The sequence below is a fragment of the Solanum dulcamara genome, chromosome 5 (assembly GCF_947179165.1).
Source record: "Solanum dulcamara chromosome 5, daSolDulc1.2, whole genome shotgun sequence".
Taxonomy (NCBI): Eukaryota; Viridiplantae; Streptophyta; class Magnoliopsida; order Solanales; family Solanaceae; genus Solanum; species Solanum dulcamara.
In genome coordinates, this window is record NC_077241.1 from 64,484,772 (window position 1) to 64,512,070 (window position 27,299).

General features: G+C 36.5%; 1 protein-coding gene and 1 long non-coding RNA gene across 4 annotated transcripts; both read right to left on the reverse strand.

The window, feature by feature from the left end:
* Positions 1-488: 488 nt before the first annotated feature.
* Positions 489-8,098, reverse strand: LOC129889345 (syntaxin-61-like). Of its 3 annotated transcripts, none has more exons than XM_055964610.1 (8): positions 7,891-8,098; positions 7,517-7,597; positions 2,530-2,643; positions 2,091-2,204; positions 1,829-2,004; positions 1,135-1,225; positions 929-994; positions 489-785 (listed from the first exon to the last, which is right to left on the reverse strand). In XM_055964610.1, the coding sequence occupies exons 2-8, from the start codon at positions 7,568-7,570 to the stop codon at positions 675-677; spliced, it is 726 nt and encodes a 241-aa protein (XP_055820585.1). In that variant the 5' UTR covers positions 7,571-7,597; positions 7,891-8,098; the 3' UTR covers positions 489-674. The 3 variants fall into 3 exon arrangements, with proteins under 3 accessions (XP_055820585.1, XP_055820583.1, XP_055820586.1); XM_055964608.1 differs by having other exon boundaries at positions 1,811-2,004; XM_055964611.1 differs by having other exon boundaries at positions 880-994; positions 1,811-2,004.
* A 2,310-nt stretch (positions 8,099-10,408) lies between these two features.
* LOC129888376 (uncharacterized) lies at positions 10,409-11,929 on the reverse strand. Its single transcript, XR_008766645.1, has 3 exons — positions 11,901-11,929; positions 11,148-11,246; positions 10,409-11,037 (listed from the first exon to the last, which is right to left on the reverse strand). It is a non-coding gene; the product is annotated as an uncharacterized LOC129888376 (long non-coding RNA).
* Positions 11,930-27,299: the final 15,370 nt, after the last annotated feature.

Below are 27,299 nucleotides of genomic sequence, written 5' to 3' on the forward strand. Positions count from 1 at the left end.
TCAAGGTTAATAATGGATCATGAATTTTTTTAGATCTATTTTCATGAAATCCTAACTCAACCGAATCGAAATCGCGCCTCTATGGATCAACTTGAGGAAGTTCTTGATTTTGATAAACTTTCTTTGTTTGTACATCTTTTCTCGATTGAGGACGAACACCAGTTTCATGAACAATTTGGGATTCGTCAGTGACTTGAGGAGGATGACCTATTTGTGTAATACCTAGACTGAACGATGGATTAGAGTCCATATTAGCACCAATATCAATGAAGATGAATCCCAAGAACTTCTACAACAGAAAAAATTTAAAAAGAAGAAGAAATATGAAAAGGAGAAATTCTTCAGTTGTTTTCTTAGATTTCGATAATAGCGAACAAAATTTGAAAAAGAAAGTTGTAAAACGGACGCGGAAATATAGCCTTTAATTTAAGAGTAAATTTATCACATCAGATATTCTAGAAGAATACGAAGAGTCATGTATGAAGAGGTTGGAGAGAAAAATATAAAATAAGGGATTATTGAAATATTTTGAAACAGCAGGGACAAATAGAAAATATGATTTTATAAGTTGTGTACTTCTATAAAATTTTCTTTTCAAATTCATATATGATGGATATATGCAAGACAGCTATTTCCTAACAATACATACACAAACTATCAGAAAACAAATGAAACTAGGCCAAGAAAACTAGAACGAAAAGAACAATGAACAAGACTATCAGAAAACAGATCATCGTCATCTGTCCCTTGATGCTGGCCTTCTTCATTAACATGGACACCTTTTTCTGCACCAAATCATGGTTTCCACAATTAACAGGTGACAAAGTCGCTCAACAAATGTAGAATTTTGCAAAACTAGAGAAGCACTAGCAATCTCACCTGAACAAAATCAAGACGGTTAGATGTAGAGAAGCACTAGCAATCTCACCTGAACAAAATCAAGATGATTAGATGTACTGTCCATCTCCATACCCAATTCATTTACGATCTTGTCCTGCAAGGAACATATATTGGTATTTAACTTGAAAGGAGTTCAACAGAAGATTAAGAAAATCAGTAAAGCTGCTGCATTTGTCAACTACCAAGAAATTCAAGACACTGATTAAGCATGTTGTACTTGTAAACAAATCTGACCTGTGCAAGTAGTTCATCATGTATGGTGAGCCCAACATCTCCGATTCTAACTACGCTAGCACTAAGTTCGTCTAGCTCGTCATCCTGTTGCCTGCACAAGGCATCTAATGTGTTGTCAGACATGCCCCAGGAAAAAACTCCAATCTAAACCCAAGGCTATTTAAAGAAAACAGGCTTTCTGACAGCTTACATGATGACTAAGAATAAATAGAAATGAAAACCATGAGAACGCCATTGCAACCATATCAGATGGATCCAAGATTCTGCCACGTCTTCTAAATTCTATGGTTAATTAAAGTCTTCTTGACATAATTTAGTAGGTGCTAAACAGTAATAAGTACATCAAATTATTCCATTATAAATGAAAATGAGTAGAAAAAATTGGAAAGCTAAAAGGACAAAGACAGAATGGTTATGACTAAGGACATAAAGATATTGATGAGATTGATGTTACATATTCTCCTCCAACAAATAGAATCAATGGGTTAGAATTCCATAACACAATTGAGAAAGCATTAAGAAGATTCCTCACAAATATAAATGGATTAACAGCATGCAACAGTTTCAGTGACAACCACTACGCATCAATCTCGACAATTTCAGTGAGATTGGAAAAAATCAATCAATATAAACATGATAAATGAGGAAATAAACAAAGAAACGGAAGAAAGATTACCTCATAAGAAGTAATTGCCTATCAGATTCTGATGACATGAAGTCATCATTCTTTCGGGCAGAATATGCATTGGATCGCTCTTTCTGATCAGAATCTGGCAGTCTCAACAGTTCTCGCCGCATTCCATTAAGATTAGATGTACTCGTCCCATTTGAATCCTTTCCAGCTACTACTGCTTTCTTCATGGTTCCCACCTAGTTAAAGGCTCACTCTTTTATTTAAGGAACAAAAGAATAAATATGAAGTGTGTGTGTGTGTGGTGGGGCATTAACAGTTATACTTGGGCACGGGCATTGCTGGTCCATCTTCTTCTTTTATCAAGCTCAATACAATCAATACCATACCAAGAAGGATCTCTCGCTGCAACATCAATTGTTTTGTCCAATTCACCCACCTTCTCATCAAGAAAACAGGAACTTAGAATTGATAAAAGGAAATGAGGTTAGTTAAAGTTGCAGAAGATCAATATCAAATCACATCCGCAGAAGCTAATTTTTACCTTGAGGGAAAAAATCAGACAGATTTGTCAGTACAAATTCATAACCTCAGCTTAAGAGTTAAGACAGGTGCAACACATAAAAGAAGTAATTGCATCTGGCTCTGAAAGCATCATCATTCATTCATGTACAGATAAAGGAAGACATAGAATGAGAATTTAACAAACAAAGAGCAATAAATATCAATTAATCATGTTTTAAGGGCCATGTTTTGGCACATACCTGCCACTCAATGCTCTCACATGTAGCAAGAAGTTCCTTTGTAAGATGTACATGCGCACCACTATCTGCAGGAATTTGCTCCCATTGATGTAACATGGACAAGAGCTTGTCAATCTAACCAAGCAGGAATTTCAAGAGTATTAGACTCTGTGGACAACAAACTTCAGCAAGATTGAGAACAAACAGATTCTAACACAAGAAAAAATCTTTTTTTGAGAAGGAAATATTATGCAAAGGTATGCTTGTTAAGAGGTTCGAATTCGAGAAAAAGATTCTTAATTTTATCTTTTTTTTTTTAATTTTTAACAGTAAAAAGGATAGAAAATTCTCAATTTATCTTGCTTGCTTTTCTATTTTTCTACAATCTAACCACAAGAAAATTCCAAAATTAGCTTTCTATCATCGTTTCCCCCCTTTCAACAGGATAGCTTACGAGAAAAAGATTGAAAGGACTGTCTTCGATATAGGAAAAAAGCTAAGCAGGTCTCTCAGATACTCTCTGGTCAATTACAAAATGCTATGCGAACAATATATAACCATGCGGGTCAAGAATTATGTGCATATTAAGAGAAACACAATAAACATCGCTGAGCTCCAAGAGAATCTTCTCAAATCAAATCAGATGCAGATGAATGACACTTGAGGCCTTTCCAGCAAACAGAAGGAATATATAAGGGAAAGAAGAAACTTCTAACTGGTATTTGAAAGATTTAGACTCTGACTGCTGTATCTGGAAGTGGCAGCTTAGTAAGATGGAAGGCCAGTCCTAATCTTTAAGTATAATCATTATGCATTTATTGTGGGATTTGCACCCTGTGGCTTATTTTCCAAGCCATGCCAAAAATTTTCTTCTGTATACATATTAGTGAAGGATATATACAAAGAATACTTGCCAATGAATGAATGAATGAATGAAAGCTTTGATACTTGGAAAATCACGTTATTTGACACTCATTTGATGGTGAACTAGACAGTTTGAAAATCCGTTATGAACCAACTGAATAGTTGGCTCAAATTGTAAGAATTATCAACTTCAATATTCCAAAACTTTCTCACGTCCCGGAGAACAACAATATCCTCTTTACTTCCATGTGTTTCTAATGCAGAGTGATTAACTGATCTGTTTGCCCAAATTAGCCTCACATCCCCAGGTTCCCATTTTCTCTCTTGCAGGCAATAAATATCCACCTTCAATATCTGTAGTTACATTTTCATATTTTTTCGTTTTTCAAGACTACTAATGTCCCTTACATTACAACTTACGATTTTTTGAAGTTCATTTGACCATTCCAAGATCTTGTTTCCTACCTTATTCTTCTGTTCATACCCTTCAGAATTATCATGAAACTTCAGCTTCTTCGAAATCCTCCCCTTCTTAAATGAATGGGCTCGGGTTTTTGGCCATCGTCTTTTCCCCTTTTTCCATTCTCCTTTTATTTTTCATTCTTAGAGTAATTCAAAAGTTTTTATAGAAGTGTGTTCAGCAGTGACACCCGTGGCTCTGGATTTATGCACCGGGCTTTTCTGAGTATGCTTTTCAACTTATCTTTACTACTTTTCCGACAAGTTTATCTGACAATTTCTCCAATTTCGTGATGTGCACAATATAGTAGGATCTCCATGCCTATTTATATAACGATAGCAGAAACTGCCAAAAAAGGTAACTATGTGCTAGAAATATGTGGATGTGAGTGTATCAGCTCAGCTCAGTTGAACTTTGTAATCACACATTCTTGTCTGGTATTAGATGGTTCCAGAAATTACATAGGTGTTACAAATGTACCCCTATTTATATCCCTGTTCTTTCTTTGAATCCACCTTGGGTAAACCATCCCCCTTTTTCTTTCTTAATGTTATCCTCTGAGCTTTTGGTGAGCTGAGGTTCTTCATGGGCCAGTTTTATCTTTGACAGGGAACAGGGAATTTGCACTCTTAGTCCCTCAGATATTGACATATTCTAATTTTGGTCCTTGTGATAATATGACTAAGCATATTTAACATTCAATTAATACGTGTCCTTCTGGCCCTTCCATATAGGGAATATGGTACATTTACACTATTTTAAGAACATATTACCCTCATAATACATGGATATTAAATTATGCAATAGTTAACATAACTCTTTCTCCCTCAAATATCAGCATATTCTGATTTTGGTCCTTGAGATCTGCTCATTTGTCTATTAACGTTTGATTTCTGCATTTGATTACTACTTACATTTGTTGGGCCGGTTTACTTTGGGTATCCTATTTATCTATAGTAGTTAATGCTCCTTTCTTTCCGGTCTTTCCTACCCTGACTTTCTCGCTCTTATTATTCATATTTTTATATTGTTTTCGATATGCTTGGCTCTACTGACCTATGTCTTGTTTTTCTTGTTTTTCTTCTCTTGTTCTTCTCGCTTAAGCCGAGGGTCTTTCGGAAACAACCGCCCTACCTTTCAAGGTGGGGGTTAGGTCTGCGTACACTCTACCCTCCCCAGACCCCACATGGTGGGATTATACTGGGCTTGTTGTTGTTGTTGTTGTTGTTGCTACAATGACTTCCTTTACCCTTTACTTTCTTTTAAGGACAGAGATATCTTCGAGGGCCAGTGTGGTGCACAATTCGAAACTCAGTGGATAATAAGCTCATCCCTCTACCCTTTCCTCTAAAAACCAGGCTTTATGTTTGGGGCACGGTCAAACCAATGATGTGTGCCTGAGCCAAGCATCACAAGTTGTTATTCTTTACATCTTTCTTAATAACCACATCCACGCTACTCCTTCCTCAAGAGGTACATTACTTGTTTGCATGTGACTGCTTTGGCATTATTAAGGAGATCTTTTGAAAGACAAGAACAACAACTTTCTGTGATCGAACAGAATTCTTTAATAAGGGAAACTTCATTTACAATATGAAGTAGAGCATAATATCTCCCATCTTCTTCTCGACAGCAATTCTTGCATGTCTCTTGCGAGCTAGTTGGTGTTACTTCCACAATTTTAAATGTAAAAATTTCTGTGTACACCCCTTCCTCCAAATTTCCTGTGTTTTCATATTCATGGAGCTCCATCTCCAATCTTTCTCCCACATTTGATACCATCTGATTACCTACAAAGATCCCATCTATGGTTGCAACGCCAAGGAATCAGGCTATTAAGTCTATCTTTAACCTAAAAGCGTAGCTTCTTTAAGGAAAAAATAGCATAGTTTGGAATCAGGCATCATCAAATACATGAATTTGGCCCTGCATACCATTTGTTCGAGTCTGCTTGTTTTGACTGAATTAATAGAGGAGTCATCCAAGATTCAATTTTCCATTGGCATGAAGACTAACTAAACCAGTACACCCAAGAAAATGCTTTAAAATCTGCACCAACTCTCGTCTTCCTAACCCTTTGTCTTTCCAAGTTGATATCTCTTCTCCATTGGGTGTCTGTCCAACTAATGAAGTTTTCACCTGAGCTTTCCGCAGCAAAGCGTTTTCTCAAATTACTGGTACTGGAACTCTTGTCTTCCTAACCCTTAGTCTTTCCCATTTAAAATCCCTCCTCCCTAACCTTTTCCTTTCCTGCATCTTTCTTTCCCTCGTTTCAGAAAAAAAGACACCGCCTGGGAGTCCTTGCATCTATCCCTATTCTCAAGAATAGGTCTTTTAACCACACGTGTTGGGAACCTCCATAGAGTCTAAACTACATACAATCTAATTCAACTATGACCTTATGTTATTCATCCCATCTCTGTCATTTAGCCACATATGTTGGGAACCTCCATATAGTCTAAACTCCATACAATCTAATTCAACATTTCAACTATGACCTTATGTTATACATCCCATCTACGTTGACCATCTTGCTAGATTCAATTTGAAGTTCCCTTAACCCCATTCAACAACACTGATTCTTTAAAGTCATTGCTTCATATGGGAATTAAAATAGAAATGGTTTGTCCCTTGGCTAATACACCTGCAGTGATACTGGAATCTTACATAATATTTAGACCATTTAGAAAGAATTTTGGATCTGAATGGCTGAATCCTTGACTTGTAGTTATCCATATATATCTACTGCACACATCAAGGTTCTGGAAAAACTGCATTAAATATAGTCAACGGTCGACCACTCCAGCTGTTACTAAACCTGGCCTATGCTATGTGAACAGTAGCACTTGACACAACAATACATCATTTTTCTACTCACTGATATCCTGCTTGCAAAATTGCCTCTTCTTTTGATTCACCGATGAGGCAAGAATATTGTTGGACGTTGAGTTGTGCTGCAAAAAGCTAGAGAGGAACTGGACGTTTTCTCATATTTCTCTTACCACCAGAAGAGTTAACATGATGCTGACAAATAGCCTTTGGAGACAAAGTTCTTTCAACTGTCAAATATGTCTAAAGAAGACACCTTAATAATTCATCAAAAAAAAAGACACCTTAATGAAGCCCTGTAGTATGAACTTTCTGTTTTAGTTGGTAACCTTCATCATATAGATCATTTACTCTGTAAACAATGCTATTGATTATAGAAAGAATGATATTTCATAAATAGAAAAAAATAATTACTGGAAGGCGAGATTTTTTTAATGTATCTACTCTACCTAAAGGACCATTCTTTTACTTAAAATAGGCAACAGAGATACAGAGCCATGGCCTGCATATACATAATATGCAGCACCAGTCTTAACATAATAGCTTGAACAGTCTATACAAAATGAAACAGATATTTTACAGCAGTGAAGACACAAAAATCAGTGTCTACTATAGATCCTTATGGTGTAAGTTAATAAGCCACTAGGCTGGCATAAAATAGCCTTCATACTATTCCATAGACTAGGAGAACTCTACATTGTCCCAAAAACACATTGAGAGAGAAAGAGGGGGTGGGGATGACAGAAAATTACCATCAAGCCTCCCTACACATCTCTCCCATTCAAGAGGATGAACAATACACTAATCGAAATATAAAATAGTAAAACATAGACGAATGAGATTTACTTCACTTACAGATTCCTGAATTTCCTCCTTGACAATATAAAACGGATCTTGAACTGAAGACATCTTCAACACCAATTGTAGAATGTTTATCTGAACAAATCAGATAATTGAGAAAATACGTATGAAAGGCATCAGCACAAAGATGAAAGAGGACTAAATCCTATGCCCCGACATCGCAAAGTAGTAGAATTTAGCAATCGAATCTAAATTGTTCCCTTTTAGAAAAAAAGAGAGGGTATTTGTAGGAACTCTAAAAGTACTTAAATGAGAAAATTTAATCCACGAAATCCGATTATAAAATCTGAAAGCACCGGTTCTCTTAGAAATACTCAAAATTCACAATGAGATCTGCCTAAATAGTGAAAGAAGCAAGCTTTACCCACCAAAATTTTACATCAATGCTCCATTTGATTTGAATTTCTCAAAATTCAAACTGAACTGATACACTTGGAATAAACGTGGAAGACAAAGAGACTGCAGTTTTGCTACTTGATCTCGTCAGAGTCGCCGGAGAATAGACCGGAGACAGTAGAAGACGGTGAGAGTAGTTTGAAATAAGCCATGAACGAAAAATAAAAATAAAAATAAAAATTGGGCTGATATCCAATAAGGAGCTATAATGCTATATGCACTATATATTTGGGGTTTTCTCTAGAATAATAAAATAAATGGATTTTTTTAGATTAATAATTACTCTTTTTTAAAATATTTTTTTATTATGATCTATAATATATTTATCTTAATTAATAATTAAAATTATTTCATTACCTCCTTCCCCTCCACTTTTTTGCGTGCTTCTTCTCTTTTTTTTTGTTTTTATCTATTTTTTCTCTTTCTCTTTCTCTTTTTTTAAATAATAATTAATTATTTTAATTTAAAACAAATTTAAATAATATCGAAATGTTTGAAATTCACATATAATACTTATAATATATTTTTGTTAAAAATATTTTAATTATATATTCACCACATTCGTTGAAAGATGCATATAATATGTATTATAAATTAATTTCAAATTGTATTATAATTATTGTTTATTTTTTCTCTTATTAATGGTGCTAAATATATATTATTTTATTAAAAATATTTTAGTTATGTATTCACCACGTGTATTGAAACATCTCTATAATATGTATAATATATTGAATTCAAAATGTATTACAATTAGAATTCAATATTATACATTGCTATGAATTCAATTGTTGTTATTTCAACAAATATAATATATTTCTAATAACGTAAATTAATTTGAATAGTACTAGAATGTTTGAAATTCACACATAATACTTATAGTACATTTGTATTAAAAATGTTTTAATTATATATTCACCACGTGCATTAAAACATGTTTATAATATAATGTATTGAATTCAAAATCTATTATAATTATTTTTTATTTTTTTCTCTTATTAACGGAATCTATTATTGTATTAAAAATATATTTGTTATATATTCACAATGTATATTGAAAAATGCTTAATATGTATAATGTATTGAATTCAAAAAGTATTCCAAGTGTAGTTTATATTTATTCATTTTATTAATGATGTCAAAAAATATATATATAGCTTCAAAAAAACTTAGATTAGGAGCATCGAAATGACGAGATTCCTTTTTTGTTTGAAAGATAACTTCAAGAAATTTAACCTTTATAAAATCCATGGTCATAGGATTTACGGTTTTTTACATATTAGTCTTGGCAGCTTGCAGAGTATCATTTAACTTCACCCCAAGCTTGGAAGAAGAATGCATCTTTTCTTTTGGTTGAGTAGAAACCCCTTTAGCTGACATGGGTATATGGCCTTGCTTCGAATTTTTCAAAATATTACGGTGGCTTCATTTTGAAGGATTTGTCCTATGAGTTGGCCACTTGTCCACATATTCGTGGGTCATTAAGGGAGCACCTTTTAATGGGTGCATCGGAAAGATGACTTTCGAAGAAGTGCCAAGACGAAAGGAGGAATTATAAAGTTGCACTAATGTTGAAAATGTACTATCATACGGTTGCTGCATAAGATTTCCAGGAATATCTTGGAAAAAAACAAATTGTCAACTAAACCTCGTAGGGCTATAGGACTCCACAAAGAAATTTGAATCATTTCTAAGGGTGACATAGCCTGAACGAAGGCTTATGATAAATTCGTTCCAGGAATTTGAGAGTTGATCGTTGTCAATAAGGTGTAAATCTTTACTTTGTAGCAATGCCAAGTGATGGAGGCAATGCCATCATCTTGTTGAAATAACTCTTGGGCGTCACCAAAACTGAAACATTTGGCCATTTTCTCGCTAGAGATCTTACATAAGGACATGGTTCGATGTGAGTTACCGACAGGATGATGGGTCCAAAAATATTCCCCTACCCAACTTTAAATAGTGTATTTTCCATACTCAAATTTGAAGAAGTAGAGATGTCTCTCAAGCCGCAATATATACTTGTAAGAAGTTGGACTGCCAGAGAGAATTTCTCTCTATAATCCATCAAACTCGCAACTTTGAAAACACTAGCACGCATATAGTCGACTTTCTTGTTCTGAAGCACAAATTTGCAGAGCCAACAAGCGAGGAAGACTGCCAAATTATTCTCATCTCTAAGTGACTCTTCCATGCCTAGTTCAACAAAGGGGGCATTCTCCTCATTGGTCCGTGGTAGGAAATTCATGTCAATGTGTTCAGAAGGATTATGGTTCAACCTTGGCTTTCTGGCTCGTACCTTTGATACCTTTGGCGGAGGATCGGCGTATCTATTTGGTCCTCTAAATCAGAACTTCACCCAATCATAAATGGACACCTCATGGAGGTCACCTTTTGCTAATTTATAGAAGACCGAAAATAAATGTATACAACTTTTGGGAAGAAGCAATTTTCTTTGAGTATTCGACTGCATCAACACCTTTGCTGAGGGAATGACTTCGTCATAAAAGGATTTCTGGACAGGAAGACCTCCAATCACCCTTAGATCCCAAATTGATATGGACATTTCTCCAATGAAAATAGAAAGCGTATTTGTATATGGACGCCAAATTTCACAAAAAGCACGAAGTACATTGTCATCATAGTCATATGAGAATAAAGAAGTATGTATGGCATCATAAATCTTAATGCACTCCAAAGTCTCCTTGTAACGGGACAACACGTCCTCTACCCATTTCCAGTATCCAGATGTGTAACCGACGATTCCAAAGCTAGAAGGCAAAACACTCCAATTATCGAAACACCTCTTCGGCGGATGCGACTTCTATATGAATTACGGATTTCAGTAGAGGAGCATCCATGCTAATAGCCTCACTCGAGAAGTTTTTCATGATGTCTTTGATATCCATCTGGGACCATTCTTTAAGTTGAAGAGATTCATCCGACGATCCACTATCAAGCAAGAAGATGCCGGTTGCCAGAGGTTAAACCTCCAAAACTAAAATTTTGGCATTCAAATTTCGTTGGTCGCTCACTATCTTTAGATGTGGATGCGGCGTATTATGGTCATGAAATTGCATCATATTGTGGAATTAAAGCTATATAACTGTATAAAAAATCTGCAAAAAAAATTAAAAGTAAAAGGTTAGATTTGGTAAGAGCATCTCCAATACAAAGATTGCAACTTCAGATTTTTGGGGTCATTCGAAGGTTAATTTCGAAGAAATACCTGAGCCTATATGATTCAATCTGATTGTGGTTTTCGGAGATGATACAGATTTATGTGACTTCTTTCCAACACCACAAACCTCTCGTAATTTAGTCGTTCCTAAGTCAAGATACAAATATTTTCATGAGACCACATGAAGCTGGTACAATCAGCCTTTTCTTTTTCAGAACTCGAAGGCTAATTTCGAATAGAAAACTGAACAAATATAGATGTAATCTAATTGTGGTTTTTGTATATGATGTAGATCTATGAATCTTCTTTCCAACGCCGCAAATCGTTTGTGATTTCTTTATTCCTAAGTTAAGATTCAAGATTTTTCGTGAAACTACATGAAGCAGATACAATTAGTGGTTTTCAGAACTTGAAGGCTGATTTTGAATAAGAAACAGAACAAATACATATGCAATTGAAGTGTGGTTTTCACATATAATATATCTCTACGATTCTTCTTTCCAACACTGCAAACCATTCGTTATTTTGTTATTCCTACGTCAAGATATGAATTATTTAGTGAAGCCGCACAAAGCTGGTGCAGTCAGTTCATCAGAAGTTTGAGCCGAATTCAAAAAATCACCTGAGCGAATCAAGGAGCTATCTGATCGCGATTTTCGGATATCTTTTAGATCTACGAGTCTAGTTTTTGGAAAATCAAATGGATCATGATTTAGGTATTCCTACAATGAGATATGAGTTTTTTTATCACAGTCGAGTTGCAGAAAAGTGACGAAAATCAGAGTTGGGCATAGGACTTACCTAGGAGAGATGGACTCGATTGAACTTGACGATGCGTAAATCGATATACAACCACTATGGGAACGTGGGTATATATAGATTTCAAAACATGGAGACATCAGTTTGGTTCCTACGAATTATGAAAAATTATTACTATGGAAAGTTTGATTCATACAAATTATGGAAAATAACTAAATTATGGTAAGTTTCATAGGAACCAAATTATGGTAAGTTTTCATGGGAATCACTTTATGGAAATTCCATTGAAATCAAACATGGAAAAGTTATGAAAATCAAAAAGTGAAATCAGGAACTTCCAACGTGAGCTTCCCATGGCATCAAAAGACACAAGCCTTATTTCTTGTACCACTTTTGGGTAAACATGGAAAATCTAAACATAAATGAAGCTTCAGTACGTTCTCTACTACACCAAACAATTGGAAAATGATATGGCAAGTTGGCAACTATGGTAAATTTTGATTTTAAGAAAAATTCTCCTATCCTTACACATATTTTTCGGCATCAAATCGTGGCAAACATTTCTTACACTTATGTTTCCACATCAAATCACGGAAAGTATTCCTTACAGTCGAAGGTGGCAAATTTCAAAAATTTTCCTATATACGTATGAAAAGGCCTCCTAATAAGGCTAGGCTTACGTAATGACGTGTTGAGGTCCTTACATTTTTGTTTAAGTGATCGAGCGATATTGGGGGACAACCTACCGGAAGGATTTTCAACGCCAACAAAAGCAACGTGTAAAATTTGTGCCGAAATCACAAGCTCCATATCAGCATATCAAGCTTTTAGACGCAATTCTAGCTCATAGAATTGGTAGCCATTTCATAGTTGATGACCTGAATAAAATCATTAAACTTCAAAGAAATACCATGTGATAATTCTTCATGGGTTGGAAACACTTCAATTCGAAAATGAGTTGTTAAATAACCGAAAGTGAAGTAATCTCTCACAAATTAGAGAATGACATTAGAAAAACTCCAGCATGTGTCGATTTGGATAACCTCAACATATCGGCATAGTCATTTCTTATTAAGTTTCAAATGTTTCACATAAGATAAACTACGTGAAAGAAAAAATTTACTTCATAAATATTTCAAGTCTTGTCTGTACGGTTCGACAAGTCGAACCCTCAACAAGCCTCAAAGCAGAGGGCATTTGTATACAGTGAAGCTTTATTGATAAGTCCGTATTAAATTTGGATTAAATCTTAAATTCATGATGCATTTACAAGTCAAATTATTAGTTAATAAAGTCGAATTAATGTTTAAGTTAGAATTCTATGACTTAAATAAAGTCGAAATTACATTTGAGTCAGTCCATCAAGTTGACAAGACAAGCCCAACTCATGTTCTTCAAGCCCAAAGTCCTCTAAAATTATTTGGGGACCAAAATACCCCTAAAAAACCCAGATCACACCTATATAAATGGGTCTTAATAATACCAAAGGAGATACACAGAAATACATAGAGAATCCTTGCTCTTCAGTGGTAATCTGCAAGTCTTCTGCATACAAAGAAGTCTTCATCTCCAAGTATTTAGCTGCAAGTATTTCATCAAATCAAGAACGAAGTAAGAATTAATCATGAAGAGGTGAACCAGGGGATTACATCTTTCTTTCTTAATATTTCATAAAGATTGTAACCTTCGAACATATTCGAATATAAATATTATTGTTTGCTTGCTATTTTTCCTTTCTTGATCGCTATATTTCAGAAAAGAAACTTAGTCACTTATGTCGATTTTGGGTCAAAGAGACATCAAATTCAAATTTCGATGATTTCATTGAGCCCGGAACATCAAAATTAATGTGGTAGCATCTATAGTTGTGTGCACGAAATTATGAATAAATCCCAAGGGTCAATTCAGAAAACTTTGATACCTTGAATGTTTGCTGATATCTAGTGCATAGAATCATTCTTCACGTTTTAGAGCCTTGGGGCGATCATGAAGGGAAGTGAGATCCCTTCTCCGTATTCGCGGGGACAAGGCCGCGTTCGTGGATGGTTCACTGATCCTTCTCTACATTCACAGAGCTTTTGCCGTGTTATCAGAGGATCTCCTTTCTTGCCTTCGTATTCGCGAAATTAGTTGTCCTTTTTCGCGGAGAGTAAATTCGACCTGAACAGTAGACTATTCCAAAAGTTGGGAAATAGGTCATTTTCACCATTTTTAGTAATTTGGGAGCTCGTGGGTGGTGATTTCAAAGAGATTTTTTGCGTAAAAATTATTGGGTAAGTTATTCTAACCCATAATCTTCATAATCCATTGATTAAACTTTAATTTTTGGCCTTAAATCAGTGGTTTTGGATTTAAAAATTAGGGTTTCTTTCAAGAACATAAGTTTGATAAATCTATGATTATAAGTTGAATACAACTCCATTTTTGAACTGGTTTTCACCGTTGATTTCCAAAGACTTCAAGGAATATTTTTATGTAAAATTTCTAGATTTACCCTTTTTTTCGAAATTGAGTCTTTGGGTCGATTTTGGCCTGATTTTCAAAATTAATGATTTGGGTGCCGTTGAACTCATTTTCTTATAGGAAATTCATAGTTAATCAGATTTTATCGATTCAGAGCATTGACTTAAGGGAAAGTTTCAGAGTAGTTATGGTTGAATTCGAGTTAAGTGAACTTCTAAAACTTCATTTAAGCTTGTAGAATCTCGTATTTTTGTTATGTGTGTAGGGGATTAATGGGAAGTGATTCGAGTTATTTTAATATTTTGATTGAACTTGATAACGAAGAATCATGATAATAAAATGACGATTTGATGAATTGTAATAGTATGCTTGATGTGATGATGATTTTGATAAATTGTGAATGTGTGAAATGATTATATTGATATGAGATGTGAATTTTATTGATATCATTCCATTATTGTCACTTGTATAAACATTTCTTATTTGCATTGGATTTGATATACTGTGACAAAATTGATAGGATTATTATGCCTAAGGAAAATGGTTTTGGTGATGCATTAGGAAAATGTTTCTGACAATTGATGATTATGCCAAAGAAAAATGGTTCTGTTGGATACATGGACCATGTGAGTCCTCCAAGGTTTAGGCCTGCTAGTCAGCGGATATGTATCATTAGGACAAACATGCATCACTATACGTGACATTTCATTGCACATCTTTTGGCATTTATTGACTGTGTTTATCCGTTGTTGTTCCCATGATTTATACTATTGATTGATGTGATTTGACTAAGACTTGTGAGCTTTACTGTTGGTGATATATATATGATAGTAGAACTATTAGACTGGGCTGATTTCTCTGTAGGTTGTAGTCTGAGGAGGTTCAGTTGGGATAACAGGAGTACTTGTATTCTATTTAGCTTTGCTTAGTTTTAGTTGTCCAATTATTAAGTACCGTATTTCTTGATACTCACTCCTTGCTTCTACACTTGTGTAGGTTGTAAGCTCGGACCTGCTTGACCTTCTAGCTTTCCTACTGTATTCCAAGACAACTAGCTTGAGTGTTGAGGTACTTGTTACATCTATCCAGCAAACGTCTTTTACACTTTTCCTTTATATGTTAGTCCTATTCTAGAGACAAAGACATTATGATTGTATTTCTTTCATATTTTACATTTCATTAGTGGCTTGTACACGTAATAACCAATCTTAGGGGAGTTTTTGAGATTATTTACCTATTTTTGATTAAGTTGAAACTCGGTTCATTTCAATTACTTTCGTATTTACTTTCTGTTGGGTTTTAGGCTGATTCATCTTGGTTGGTTGGGATGAGTGTCAATATATCTGAATTTGAATAATGATAAAATGGTATCACACCCCTAGGTTGATAGGTCTTACGTGTGTATAAGCCAAGTCTAACTAGAGTTTTGATGATCGGTACGGAGATGTATGTACTTATCTTTGAGAGGATATAAAGGCTGTTAGAAAATTTTCCTTTTTTTCTTTCAATTTACATCGTGCGTGGTTACTTGAGTGGTGCTGATTTGTCACGTATCCTTTTTGACAGATGGCTAGGACTTGAGCTACTGCTGTCTGCTGGTGGTAGAGGAGGGGAGCTAGTCTCTGAGGTTAATATTGAGACCCAGCTAGGGTTAGAGGTAGAGGCCAAGCTAAAGGTCATAGTCGTGGGATGGCTGCAGGTAGAAATCATTACCAAGGAGCGGCACCAGCTAGAGGCCGTGATAGAGAGACCTCTAGAGACACTGAATTATGCTAGAGAGGACTAGGTTCCTTCATAGGTTTCTATTGCACCATTGCTTCAAGCTACTTTAATGAGATTATTGGGTGTGCTTGAGGGATTTATTTAGTGTGCAAGTGTGATAGGTACCCCTGAGAGTTCTCAAAGTATAGTGGGGGATCAAACCCCAGAGCAGCATGGGATTCCAGTTAATCAGGGTCCACTTGGCCAGCCACCTGCGGGCCTTAATGGTTGATGAGGGTGGAGTACAATGGGAGAGAGATCATAGTACATCAGTAGTTATGTTGACTGACGACGAGCAACACTGATATGCGAGGTTCCTAAAGATGGAGCCACTGTAGTTTTAGGGTGGAAAGACTGAGGATGCACACGAATTTCTAATTATGTGCAGAGAGTTATTAGAGACAGTGAGGTTAACTGAGACCCACAGATTTTTATATGCCACACTTTAGTTATGTGGGCTAGTCAAAGATTGATAGAGTGTGTAACTAGGTGCCAGACCAGTTAGGTCACTGTAGGTGACTTAGGATGAGTTTTCTAGATTTATTTATGATCGTTTCGTCCCTTAGAGTGTGAGTGAGGAGAGTCAGTTATGGTTTGAGAGTTTGAAGTAGGAGGGCCTCACAGTTACCGAGTATAAGACTCGTTTATACCAATTGTCTAGACATTCTATGGTCATCCTTCTTGATGAGATAGAGCGAGTTTGCAGATTTGTACAAGGATTGACCTATTTCATTTGTACAATAGTGTTTCAATCCATCCATGAGAGGGATTTCTTCCAATCCATTATAGGTGCCGCCAAGAAGACAGAGTTAATGGAGAGAGAGGACTTCAAGGACCCCAAGAGGGCTCGTGCTTCTGGTCAATTTTGGGGTACCTCATCTAGAGGTAGAGGGTCCTATATATTACACCCCACACTCTCAAGATTGGAATATCTTCTTAAGTTCCTTAGATATTATCATGTGAGCCGGATAAGCTACGACACTATCAAACGACTCTAAGAAAGGGAGAATGTGATACCCCATAGTAGGGAAGGTTGGAAATAAAGTCATAAGAATTCAGAAGGAATTGGAGGACAAGTAATGAGTCGTAGGACTCGATGTACCTACGTAAGCTACTAACATAGAAGTCTTACATACTTGAGGTATTTGAGAACATACCAAGCTTACGTAACATGGATTACATAGGCTCTTAAAATAAGATGAGATTATAAATCCACGAGAAAGAGGAGAAGATGACACGTGGTAGCCAATGGAGGAGCGACATATGGCAGCACCTCAAGCAAGCAGGTAACCCACCTACTTAGGGTCAAGCAGGTGACCCACCTACTTAGGGGTGGGCCCCACCAAGGACACATGGCAGCCCCTCCTTGATAGCATGGATATGTGGCCCAATAGGAGCTGGACACGTGTCACCCTATGGGGATGACATATGTAACCTCCTAAGGTCACTTATATATGTATATAGGGACTTATACACTTCAGTTCTTATCCTTAAATTTCAGCAAAATAAAGAAACAAAAACCCTAGTTTAAGAGAGAAAAAGAGGACGACCAAAGGGAGAAAATAAGGTAAGTCCCAATTTCGCTCTATAAATTAATTATCTAGCATATACCAAGATTATATGGAGGTATTATAAGTATAAAATCATGGCTTGGTGCAGCCAAAATGGACAACAAGCAATCCCCGCAGTTTCAGCGCGACTAAAAAAGTTCTGAGGCACAATTTCGGAAAAGGTAAGGTCTTCCCTTCTAATTTGAAGTTTATGGGGTTTTTATGTAGTGTATTATATACCTTTTATAATGATTTAGGTATAAAAAAGGTCATGGAAATGCTCGACGATAGAAACAATCGAAATTGAAGTCGTCGCAGTTAAATTATTATCGAAATGAGGCGTTATGTGTGTGGAGGCTGCTGCTGGTTGTGTGGTGTGTGTTGCAGGTCCTAAATGTGTCCTAAAAGAGGTGGGGGAGATTCTGGTTGTATCCACACGACTCCCCCTGCTTCGTACGGTTAAAGGTTTCACAAAATAGAAACTAGAAACCCTATTTTGGATATCGTTATTTCGAGCGAGCCGTTCGGAGGTTGTAATGTATAATGTTGCCATGCTTTATATATATATATATATATATATATATATATATATATATATATATATATATATATATGAGCTGATGGTTATGTTTTTGGTTGGCTTTAGGAATTAGGGACATGATTGGGAATTCGGATAGGGCACATTATAAGGGAGGTGTTGTCCGATTTCCGTTAATGCTTTAACTAGTTAAAGAACTAGTTGAGAAGGCGAGCGAGGAAATGGGTTTTATGAATACTTGTAAGTAATGTAAGATGCTGAATGATCTAAGGATGTTGATACTCGTATTTCTTTCATGTTACCTAGGTTCACAGGACGACGAGGTGACCGGAATAAAGAATAACTCATAAAAGGTATGTAGAGCTACTCTTCTTTTCTTTTGGCATGTCTTAGGTATAGGTTATGAATGGTTTGTATATGAAAGGCGGAGATAATTCCACTCATGAAACTCCAGATGTAATTCATAAACTTTATTCACTTTGTGATGTTAAGACTCATGTAATAGTTGAGTTATTGTCTTTCTAGGCTGCTAGATCATGAACACTAGTATATGTAAAGTCTGTCTGTTCTTTCTTTTGAAATGTCTTAAGTATAAATGTAATGGCATATGATATGAGGTGGAGGTAGTTCTAGTTCTAAGATCCAGGTATAACTTATGACTTCTATTCTTTACTTGATATTAGAATGCTTAAGTAGTTGAACTACTACCCTTGAGTCTCCTATCTGATGAATGATAATTGAGTGCATCAGCTCTTATTCCTAAGGTATCTGCGACGATAAACATCTTTATCTCTATAAACTGTTTAACCTTGTCTCGATACACGTCTACGATTCCTGAAACTCCAGCTAATATGATCTCGAATGGTGTTTAGAAGGTATTTAAGACGAATATTACCCTGGTCTTTAGGTGACGGTTCACTTGACTGTTTCATTGAGTCTCAGAGGGTGACTTAGTTGCATATAGTTTCTCACTACTCTACTCATGCATGTTGTAACCCTTCTTTCTTCGCATCCCAAAATGGGCCAGATAGTATGTCGGGCGCAGCTTTACTACTTCTTTTACCGCGTCTCGGGCCGGATATGTATAGTTCTACGTACGAGAAGACGATTTCATACGTGAGAGGTGATATATGTTATATATTATGATGATACGATTATTCACCGAGTCCTAGGCCGGCTATAATATGATAGTATATGTGGCAAAATAAGAAAAGAACATCGAGTCCCTCCTTAAAAGGCCAAGTATGGTGTGTATATTATGATGGTATGCTATAGACATATACTACTCTATTCACCGAGTCCCTCACTAATAGGTCGGATACTTTATGTAAGCATGCATATGAAAATAGAGTGATACGTTTGTGACCCCGAGTCCCATAATGAACTGGATGTAATACGATGATATACATGATAAGATTATACCGTATACGATGATATAATGTCCTATACGATGATATGATGAAGTAAAATACATGATGATATGATGACATGTGAATATGATGAAATGATTATGATATCGAGTTCGCTAGAGAGAAGGGCACAGTATATGATGATGTATATGATTACGTGTTCTAAGGTACAGGTATAGTAATTTGTTAATTGTTATACTTGTCCCGTGCATCCCTATTACAGTTATGGTCTTAGTTATGTGTTGTTATGCTTTATATACTTAGTACATATATCGTACTGACCGCCCGTTCTCCGGGGGGCTGCGTTTCATGCCCGCAGGTATAGATGTTCATTTTGGAGATCCATCAGCTTAGGATTTCCTCTCAGCTATGTTGGAAGTTCTCCACTGTTCTGGAGCCTAATTTTTGATACTGGTCATTTAATGTACATATTTATTTATTCAGGGGTACGATGGGGGCCCTGTCCCGTCATATGATACAGTTATTACTCTTAGAGGTCTGTAGACATGTGTATAAGGGTTATTTGTAAGTTTGTTTCAGTTGTGATCATACGATGTATTGCAAATGTTTTCATGGTATGGCAGCCTCGTCGGCTCGCGTGCCCTTTCCTGTTATGATACAGGTGAATAAGGCTACAGGTTATGAAAATTTTTTTTGACCCATTGGGGTTTGTGTATAATATCACATCACACACGGTTTAACTTAAGTGTAGCTGATAGATACGCATAAGGGGGTCCAGGTCGGACTCTAGTCGCGGCCTAAGGGGTTGGGTCATGACACTATAGAGGAAGTGATTATTTCTAGCATAGAGGACTAGTTCATGCATCTATGCCAACTTCTAAGGCTGGTCAGACACCTCGTTGGTCATACAGTATGGGTCAGGGTTATCAAGGATCACAATAAAGGCCGATAGGATGTGGTGGTCAAATAAGTTTATCCGATCCATCATAGTAGTACTCAATTTCGAGGTCTTATTATGGTTGTGGGAATCCAAGTCATATGGTCCATCAATGCCACTACAGGTTCATTTAGGTCATCAGCATACATATTTTACTCCAGTAAGGACACCATTTCCTCCGACCCAAGTTTGGGGCAGAGCTCAGACTAATAGAGGTGGTTAAACTCCTGGTAGGGGTGCTGGTAGTGCTATAGTGCCGTAGGTAGGAGGTAAAGATACAATACAGACTAGCGGTGAGAGGAGAGATCAGTGTTATGCTTTTCTTGGGAGACCCGTTGTTGAGGTTTCTGATACAGTTATCATAGGTATCAGCCTGGTTTACCATCGACCTGTGTCTAAGTTATTTGATATAGGGTCTACATTCTCATATGTGTCTGCCTATTTTGTATCTAGATTTAATTTAACTTATGATCGCATGTCTGTGCTTGTCTATGTTTCTAAACCCGTGGGTGAGCCCTTAGTGGTGGATCGAGTATATCGATCATGTCTTATTTTATTGGTCGGGTATGATACTTAGGTAGACATGGTTATTTTAGGGATGGTAGACTTTGATGTTATATTGGATATGGCTTGGCTTTCTCTCTATCGTGCTATTCTTTATTGTTATGCTAAGACTGTTACCTTAGTGATACTTGGTGCCCCGAGTATTGAGTGGAAGGGTACTAGTGGCTCCTATCCTAGTAAGGCTATCTCCTATATGCATGCTCAGAGGTTGATTGATAGAGGGTGTATATTTTATTTGGCCTTTATTCAGAATACTAGCATTGAGTCACTTCCTATGAAGTCTATTTCTATGGTTAAGGAGTTTGTCGATGTATTTTCTATTGATCTTCCTAGTGTTCCCTCGAATAAAGACATTAACTTTAATATTAACTAAAGGTCGGGAACTTAGCCTATTTCTATTCCTTCTTATCGCATGGCTCCAACTGAGTTGAAGAATCAATTGCAGGACTTGTTGAGTAAGGAGTTTTGTTTGATCTAGTATGTCACCTTGGGGTGCACTGGTTCTATTTGTGAAGAACAATGCTGGGTCTTTGATGATATGCATTAATTATAGATAGTTGAACAAGGTGACTGTCAAGAACAAATATCTTCTTCCCTCTATTGATGATTTTTTTATCAGCTCTAGGGAGCGGGCTTGTTCTCTAAGATCGATTTGAGGTATGGTTATTATCAGCTGAGGATTAGGCCATCGGATATTCCTAAGCCAACTTTCTGGACTCGTTATAGCTATTATGAGTTCTAGGTTATGTCTTTTGAGTTGACTAATACCCCAATAACGTTGATAGATTTGATGAATGAGATGTTTTTCCCGTATCTGAACTCCTTCTTGATTATTTTCATTGATGATATCTTGGTGTATTCCAAGACCGAGGAGGACCACACTCGCCATTTGAAGTCGGTATATCAGAAATTGAGAGAGCAGAAGTTATATGCAAAGTTCGTCAAGTGTGATTTTTGGCTCAAGTTTGTGGTATTTATAGGATATGTGGTGTCCAAGGAGGGGATTATAGTGGATTCGGCCAAGATTGAGGCAGTTAGAGGCTGAGAGGCCGACTTCACCTATTGATATTCAAAGTTTTATGGGGTTGGTTGGTTATTACAAGCACTTTGTGCAAGGTTTCTCTACCATTGCAGCTCCTTTTACTAGACCAACTCAAAAAGTTGTAGATTTTTATTGCTTTAATGAGTGTGAGGCGAGCTTTTAAAAGTTCAAGACTTTATTGAATTCATCTCTTGTTATGACTCTACCTGAGGAGGGTGTGGACTTTATTGTATATTGTGATGCTTCCAGAGTTGGCTTAGGTGGAGTATTATTGTAGAAAGGGAAGGTAGTCATGTGACAACCCCCTCTGTGGGCCTACATATTCAGGTATTATCTATGTCAGGGTCAACCAGTTCATCCATTCCTTCACCCTACAAGGCTGCAACTCAATTGGTGATAGGAGATCCCCTAGAGTGGATATAAAGAAGCCTGAGGTTTCGGGTTCGATTCCTATGAAGCTTGTAGGGTGAAGGAAGGGGTGAACTGGTTGATCCTGGCATAGACAATACTTGAATATATGGGCACTGAGAGGGGGTCGTAAAAAAACCAGTTTCTCATGCCCCGGGAGGGTAACCTAGGCATGGACGGCACTCAGAGACTATTGCTAGTCCCTAAGAAAATCACTTGGCCTGTTTACACAATCATTCAACCAACTCTTTATCAGTGGAAGAATTAACTCATTAAGATGATCAAATAAATGCTTATAGAATAAGGCCAAAGTCCAAAAATCTGTCTAATCTATTCAACAAGACTTGTACGAATAAAACTAGCCAAAAAAATAATATCAAATCAACAAGTCAACAATCTAGTCTATAAAGCCTCTATCAACTGTCGGAGTGGTGCCAATGACAGGTTCTTGTCTACCTCAAATCAAATAAAAGTAAAAGTCTAAACTCTAAAGCTAGATGATAAAAAGAATGGCATCATCCAAAAGCAGAAAGGAGTCACCAGTCAGCTGAAATACGAACGAATCCTCAACGGTGTACCTGTTGATGATCTCTAGAACCTGACTCTGCATCATGAAACAATGCTGGCCCAAATGGACGTCAGTACGTAGAATGTATGAGTATGTAATATGGTAGAGTAAAACATGCATAAAGTAGAATATTATCAAATCATATAACACAAATCAAGAAGTAAGAAACTCGATCAAGATGTCATAAGTCTAAAGCAAGAGTAAGGTTTAGACAAAGACCAATCATACAAAATTCCATCCAATCTAATCCAATCAAATCAGAGTACTATCAAGATTTATATGAGAGTTTCTCTTATCCGACAACAATCACTTATGAGCTAGTAATCGTACAATAAGCTCGTTGCTATTGCCACAATCGTCCAATATCTTGCTAGGGTACAGGACAATTCTACCAATATGGATACAACATCAATCAATTCCTATCTTTTCAGGACAATAAAATAGGATAACATCCGACTTTAATAGTTCAATCCTCTTCTACATTTGGCGACGTAGTTATTGAGTTATTACTTACTCTTACCCAATTCGATGCTCGATACTCCTCCTATGAATCAATGCTCATAAGACAATCAATCCCAATCAAACCAATCAACAAGTCTCATATGGACTTTTATCAGTTCATCAGTTCTGTCCAATCAATCCTTTCAACAAATCAATCATCCTATCATTCTCAATCAGTTAAGAATAGTCGGGACAATCATTTATGACAACATTCAGTTGAGACCATACAATTGGTTTCAATTATGAAGATATGAAGGACTATCAAGTTTCATCAAAACTATCATCATACTCACATCCAATCACAATCATGCATTCACGAGTTCAAGGCTCTAGACTAAATCTTTAGGCATATACAATCAATATTAGTCAAAATATTATTAAGGTTTATAAAATAAGTAGTTTAAATTATTTGTTCAAGAAACAAGTTCATAGAAAAACAACAATTTTGCAATAGTAGGTAAAGTATGTAAATTTAAGGAAAATCTCTTGAAACACAATCATGGAGACTCAAATCATTCACAAATAAATTATCACAATCATGGAGCACATGAAAGAATAATTTCCATGCTTTATTTTAGCCTTACATACCTGTGATGAAGACAGGACAATCAATCTTGCAAGAGTTTGCTTGAATCTTTATAGCCTTAGCATTTTCTCCACTCCTTAGCCCTAAATCTCTAGTTAGAATGCGTAGAAGAACTTAGAAATGTTTAGAAACTCTTTTAAGGTTGAAAATGACTTATATCAGTCATGGTTTAAGTATAGGAAGAGTGGGTAAAAGTCTAGAATGCCCCACTTTAAAAGTAACTTCATACAGAATATTTTGGCCTATGAGGGAACAAGTGCGCGACGCGGACCTGTTCCCTCATAGTTCATTTTTTTACGAAACTTCCAATAAACATATAGGACTATAAAAAATCAAAAAATTAAATTCTTGACCTACTTTTTGGCAGGTATGCATCGTGGACCTGTCGCGTACTTTTCTATTTTCTTAATTTCACTCTGAAAAGTCAATTTTTGATCCGATTGACCTAAAATTCGATCGGATCCACTTCCCCACTCATTTTTTCATGCTGATCGATATTGCATCCTTGTATTTGCCAAAAAGGTTTAGGATAGTGTGTTAAATGAGCAATCTCTCATCTAGGGGTAATTTGGTAATTTCTAAGGTCTAAAAACTATAGAGGTTCCATATGACCTTAAACCACATTCAATACACTTCAAATACTTAGGAAAAGTTCTTAACACTCATATACAAATTTAGAATCACTTGGTAAGATCCAATATGCATAAGAAGGATGGTTCGGGTCTTAACTTAGAAAATTTCAGGGTGTTACAAGTTGCCTATGCTTCTAAACAGTTGAAAGTGCAAGAGAAGAACTATCCTACTCACAATTTGGATTTAGTGGCAGTGGTGTTTTTGAAGATATGGCATCATTGCATTTTGAGGTATTCACGGATCACCAAAGTCTTCAATACTCTTCAGTTAAAGGGATCTGAACTTAAGGCAGAGATAGATGGCTTGAATTCCTGAAAAACTATGACATGACTATCTTGTATCAATCGAAAAAGGATAATGTGGTGGCCGATGCTTTTAGCAGGAAGGCTCATAATATGGGGAGTCTTGCCGCGATTAATGTTAATAAGAGGCCCTTGTCTAGGGATGTTTAGAGGTTAGCTAACAACTTTGTCCATTTACGGGTTTTGGAGTAGAGTAGGGGTATTATTTCTTTCGTTGAGGCCCGTTCTTCATTAATGGAGCATATTTGGATTTGAGGATGAGAAGTTATGTCTCATTTGAGACAAGGTGTTGAGGGGTGAATCCAAAGAGGCTAGGCTTAATTCAGATGGTGTTTTTAGGATTAAGAGCATGATTTGATGCCCAAGGTGGGCGACTTGATCAAATTGATTCTAGAGGAGGCTCATTGTTCTAGATATTCTATTCACCCGGGTGCAGTGAAGTTGTACCATGATTTTAGCCAACACTATTAGTGGTGTGGGATGAAGAAGGATATCACAAAGCTTGTGTCCAAGTGTTTGACCTGTTAATAGGTCAATTGTGAGCACTAATGGCCTAGAGGTATGACTCAGAGGATTCATATTCCTACATGGAAGTAGAAGCATATTACCATGGACTTTGTTATGGGTTTACCTACCACTATGGGTGGCTATGACTCTATTTGGGTGGTTGTTGACAAACTAACCAAGTATGATCATTTCATTCCTGTTTGAGTGAAGTATACAATGGAGAAGCTAGCCTAGTTGTACATCAGTCAGATTGTTCGGCTCCATGGAGAGCCTATATCTATTACTTCTAATCGTGGCTCATTTTACTTCACACTTTTAGAAAGCATTAAAATATAACTTGGATACTAGTCTTGATATGAGTACAAATTTTCACCCATAGATCGACGGATAGTACAAATGGACCTTACAAGTGTTAGAGGATATGCTTCGAGCTTGCGTTATTAATTTTGGCTCTAGGTGGGATCAACATTTTCCCTTAGAAGACTTTTCCTATAACAATAATCATCACTCTTGTACTCAAATAGACCCATCGAGGTATTGTATGGTAGGCAGTGTTGATATCCTATTGGATGGATTGATTCAACTGAGATAGACTCTTTAGACACAGAGTTGCTTAGAGATGCCATGGAGCAGGTTCGTATGATTAAGGTAGGCTCTTAATAGCCCAGAGTAGGCAAAAGATTTATGCAAATCAGAGAGTTCGACCATTGGAGTTCAAGGAGGGTGATCATGTTTGGCATCGAGTGTCGCCCATGAAAGATGTGATGCGGTTTAGGAAGAAGGGAAAGCTTAGCCCTCGGTTTATTGGCCTATTTGTGATTTTGGGGCGAGTGGGAGAGGTGGCTTATACATTGGACTTGCAACCTAGCTTGTGAGCTATACATTTTGTGTTTTATATCTCCATGCTTCCGAAGTATGTTCCCAATGAGTTCCATGTGATCTCCCTTGATTTTGTAGAGTTGGGTCCATATTTGACGTTTGAGGAGGAGCCCATAGCTATTCTAGATAGCAAGATTCATAAGTTTAGGACCAAGGAGATAACTTCAGCGAAGGTCCAGTGGAGGCACTGTTCAGGCGGAGAGACTACTTGGGAGGCGAAGCCCAATATGCGTGCCTAATATTCACAACTTTTTTAGGCTTCAGGTACTTTATTTACTTTATGTTCGAGGACGAACATGATTTTTAGTGATGGATGATGTAATAAACCTAAAGGTCATTTTTGAATTTTTTTGTAAAATGACTATTTTGATGGTCACCCCGAGTCATTTCAGATCAGTGTTTGGTGTTGGTTTTGAAAATTCATTGGAAAGATTTGAGTTTTGGAAGTTTTTGAGTTTTAAAAGGATTAAGTTGTTCAAAAGTGATATTTAGGACCAACTAGAGCTACGAGTCTCGAAATAAAATTTTGTTAGTTCTATCAGCTTCGGTATGAATTTGATGTAGGAGAGTCGTCGTTTCAAAAATTGGAGTGGTATTGAATATTTGATGTCCTAAGTTAGAAGTTAGAGTTATTTTTGAACTAAGGTTTGAGTTTGGTCAATTATTGGAGTTTGAGTGCTCGGATTGGAATTCCGATACTCCATTGGATTTGGCAATGATTTTAGGCTTAGGAGTGGTCTTGGTTGAATTTTTAGAGATCTCAAACTTGATTTGATATTTTGAGGATTAAAATTAGTTTCATAGTGACTTGTCAGATTCCGATCAAGGAGAC

Excerpts from the sequence above, each read along its gene's own strand:
- LOC129889345 (XM_055964608.1), bottom strand. The coding sequence starts at position 7,570 with ATGTCTTCAGTTCAAGATCCGTTTTATATTGTCAAGGAGGAAATTCAG. Across the intron at positions 2,644-7,516 it reads AGGAGGAAATTCAGGAATCT|ATTGACAAGCTCTTGTCCAT; the intron begins GTAAGTGAAGTA and ends CTGCTTGGTTAG. Across the intron at positions 786-928 it reads ATCATCTTGATTTTGTTCAG|AAAAAGGTGTCCATGTTAAT; the intron begins GTGAGATTGCTA and ends GATTTGGTGCAG.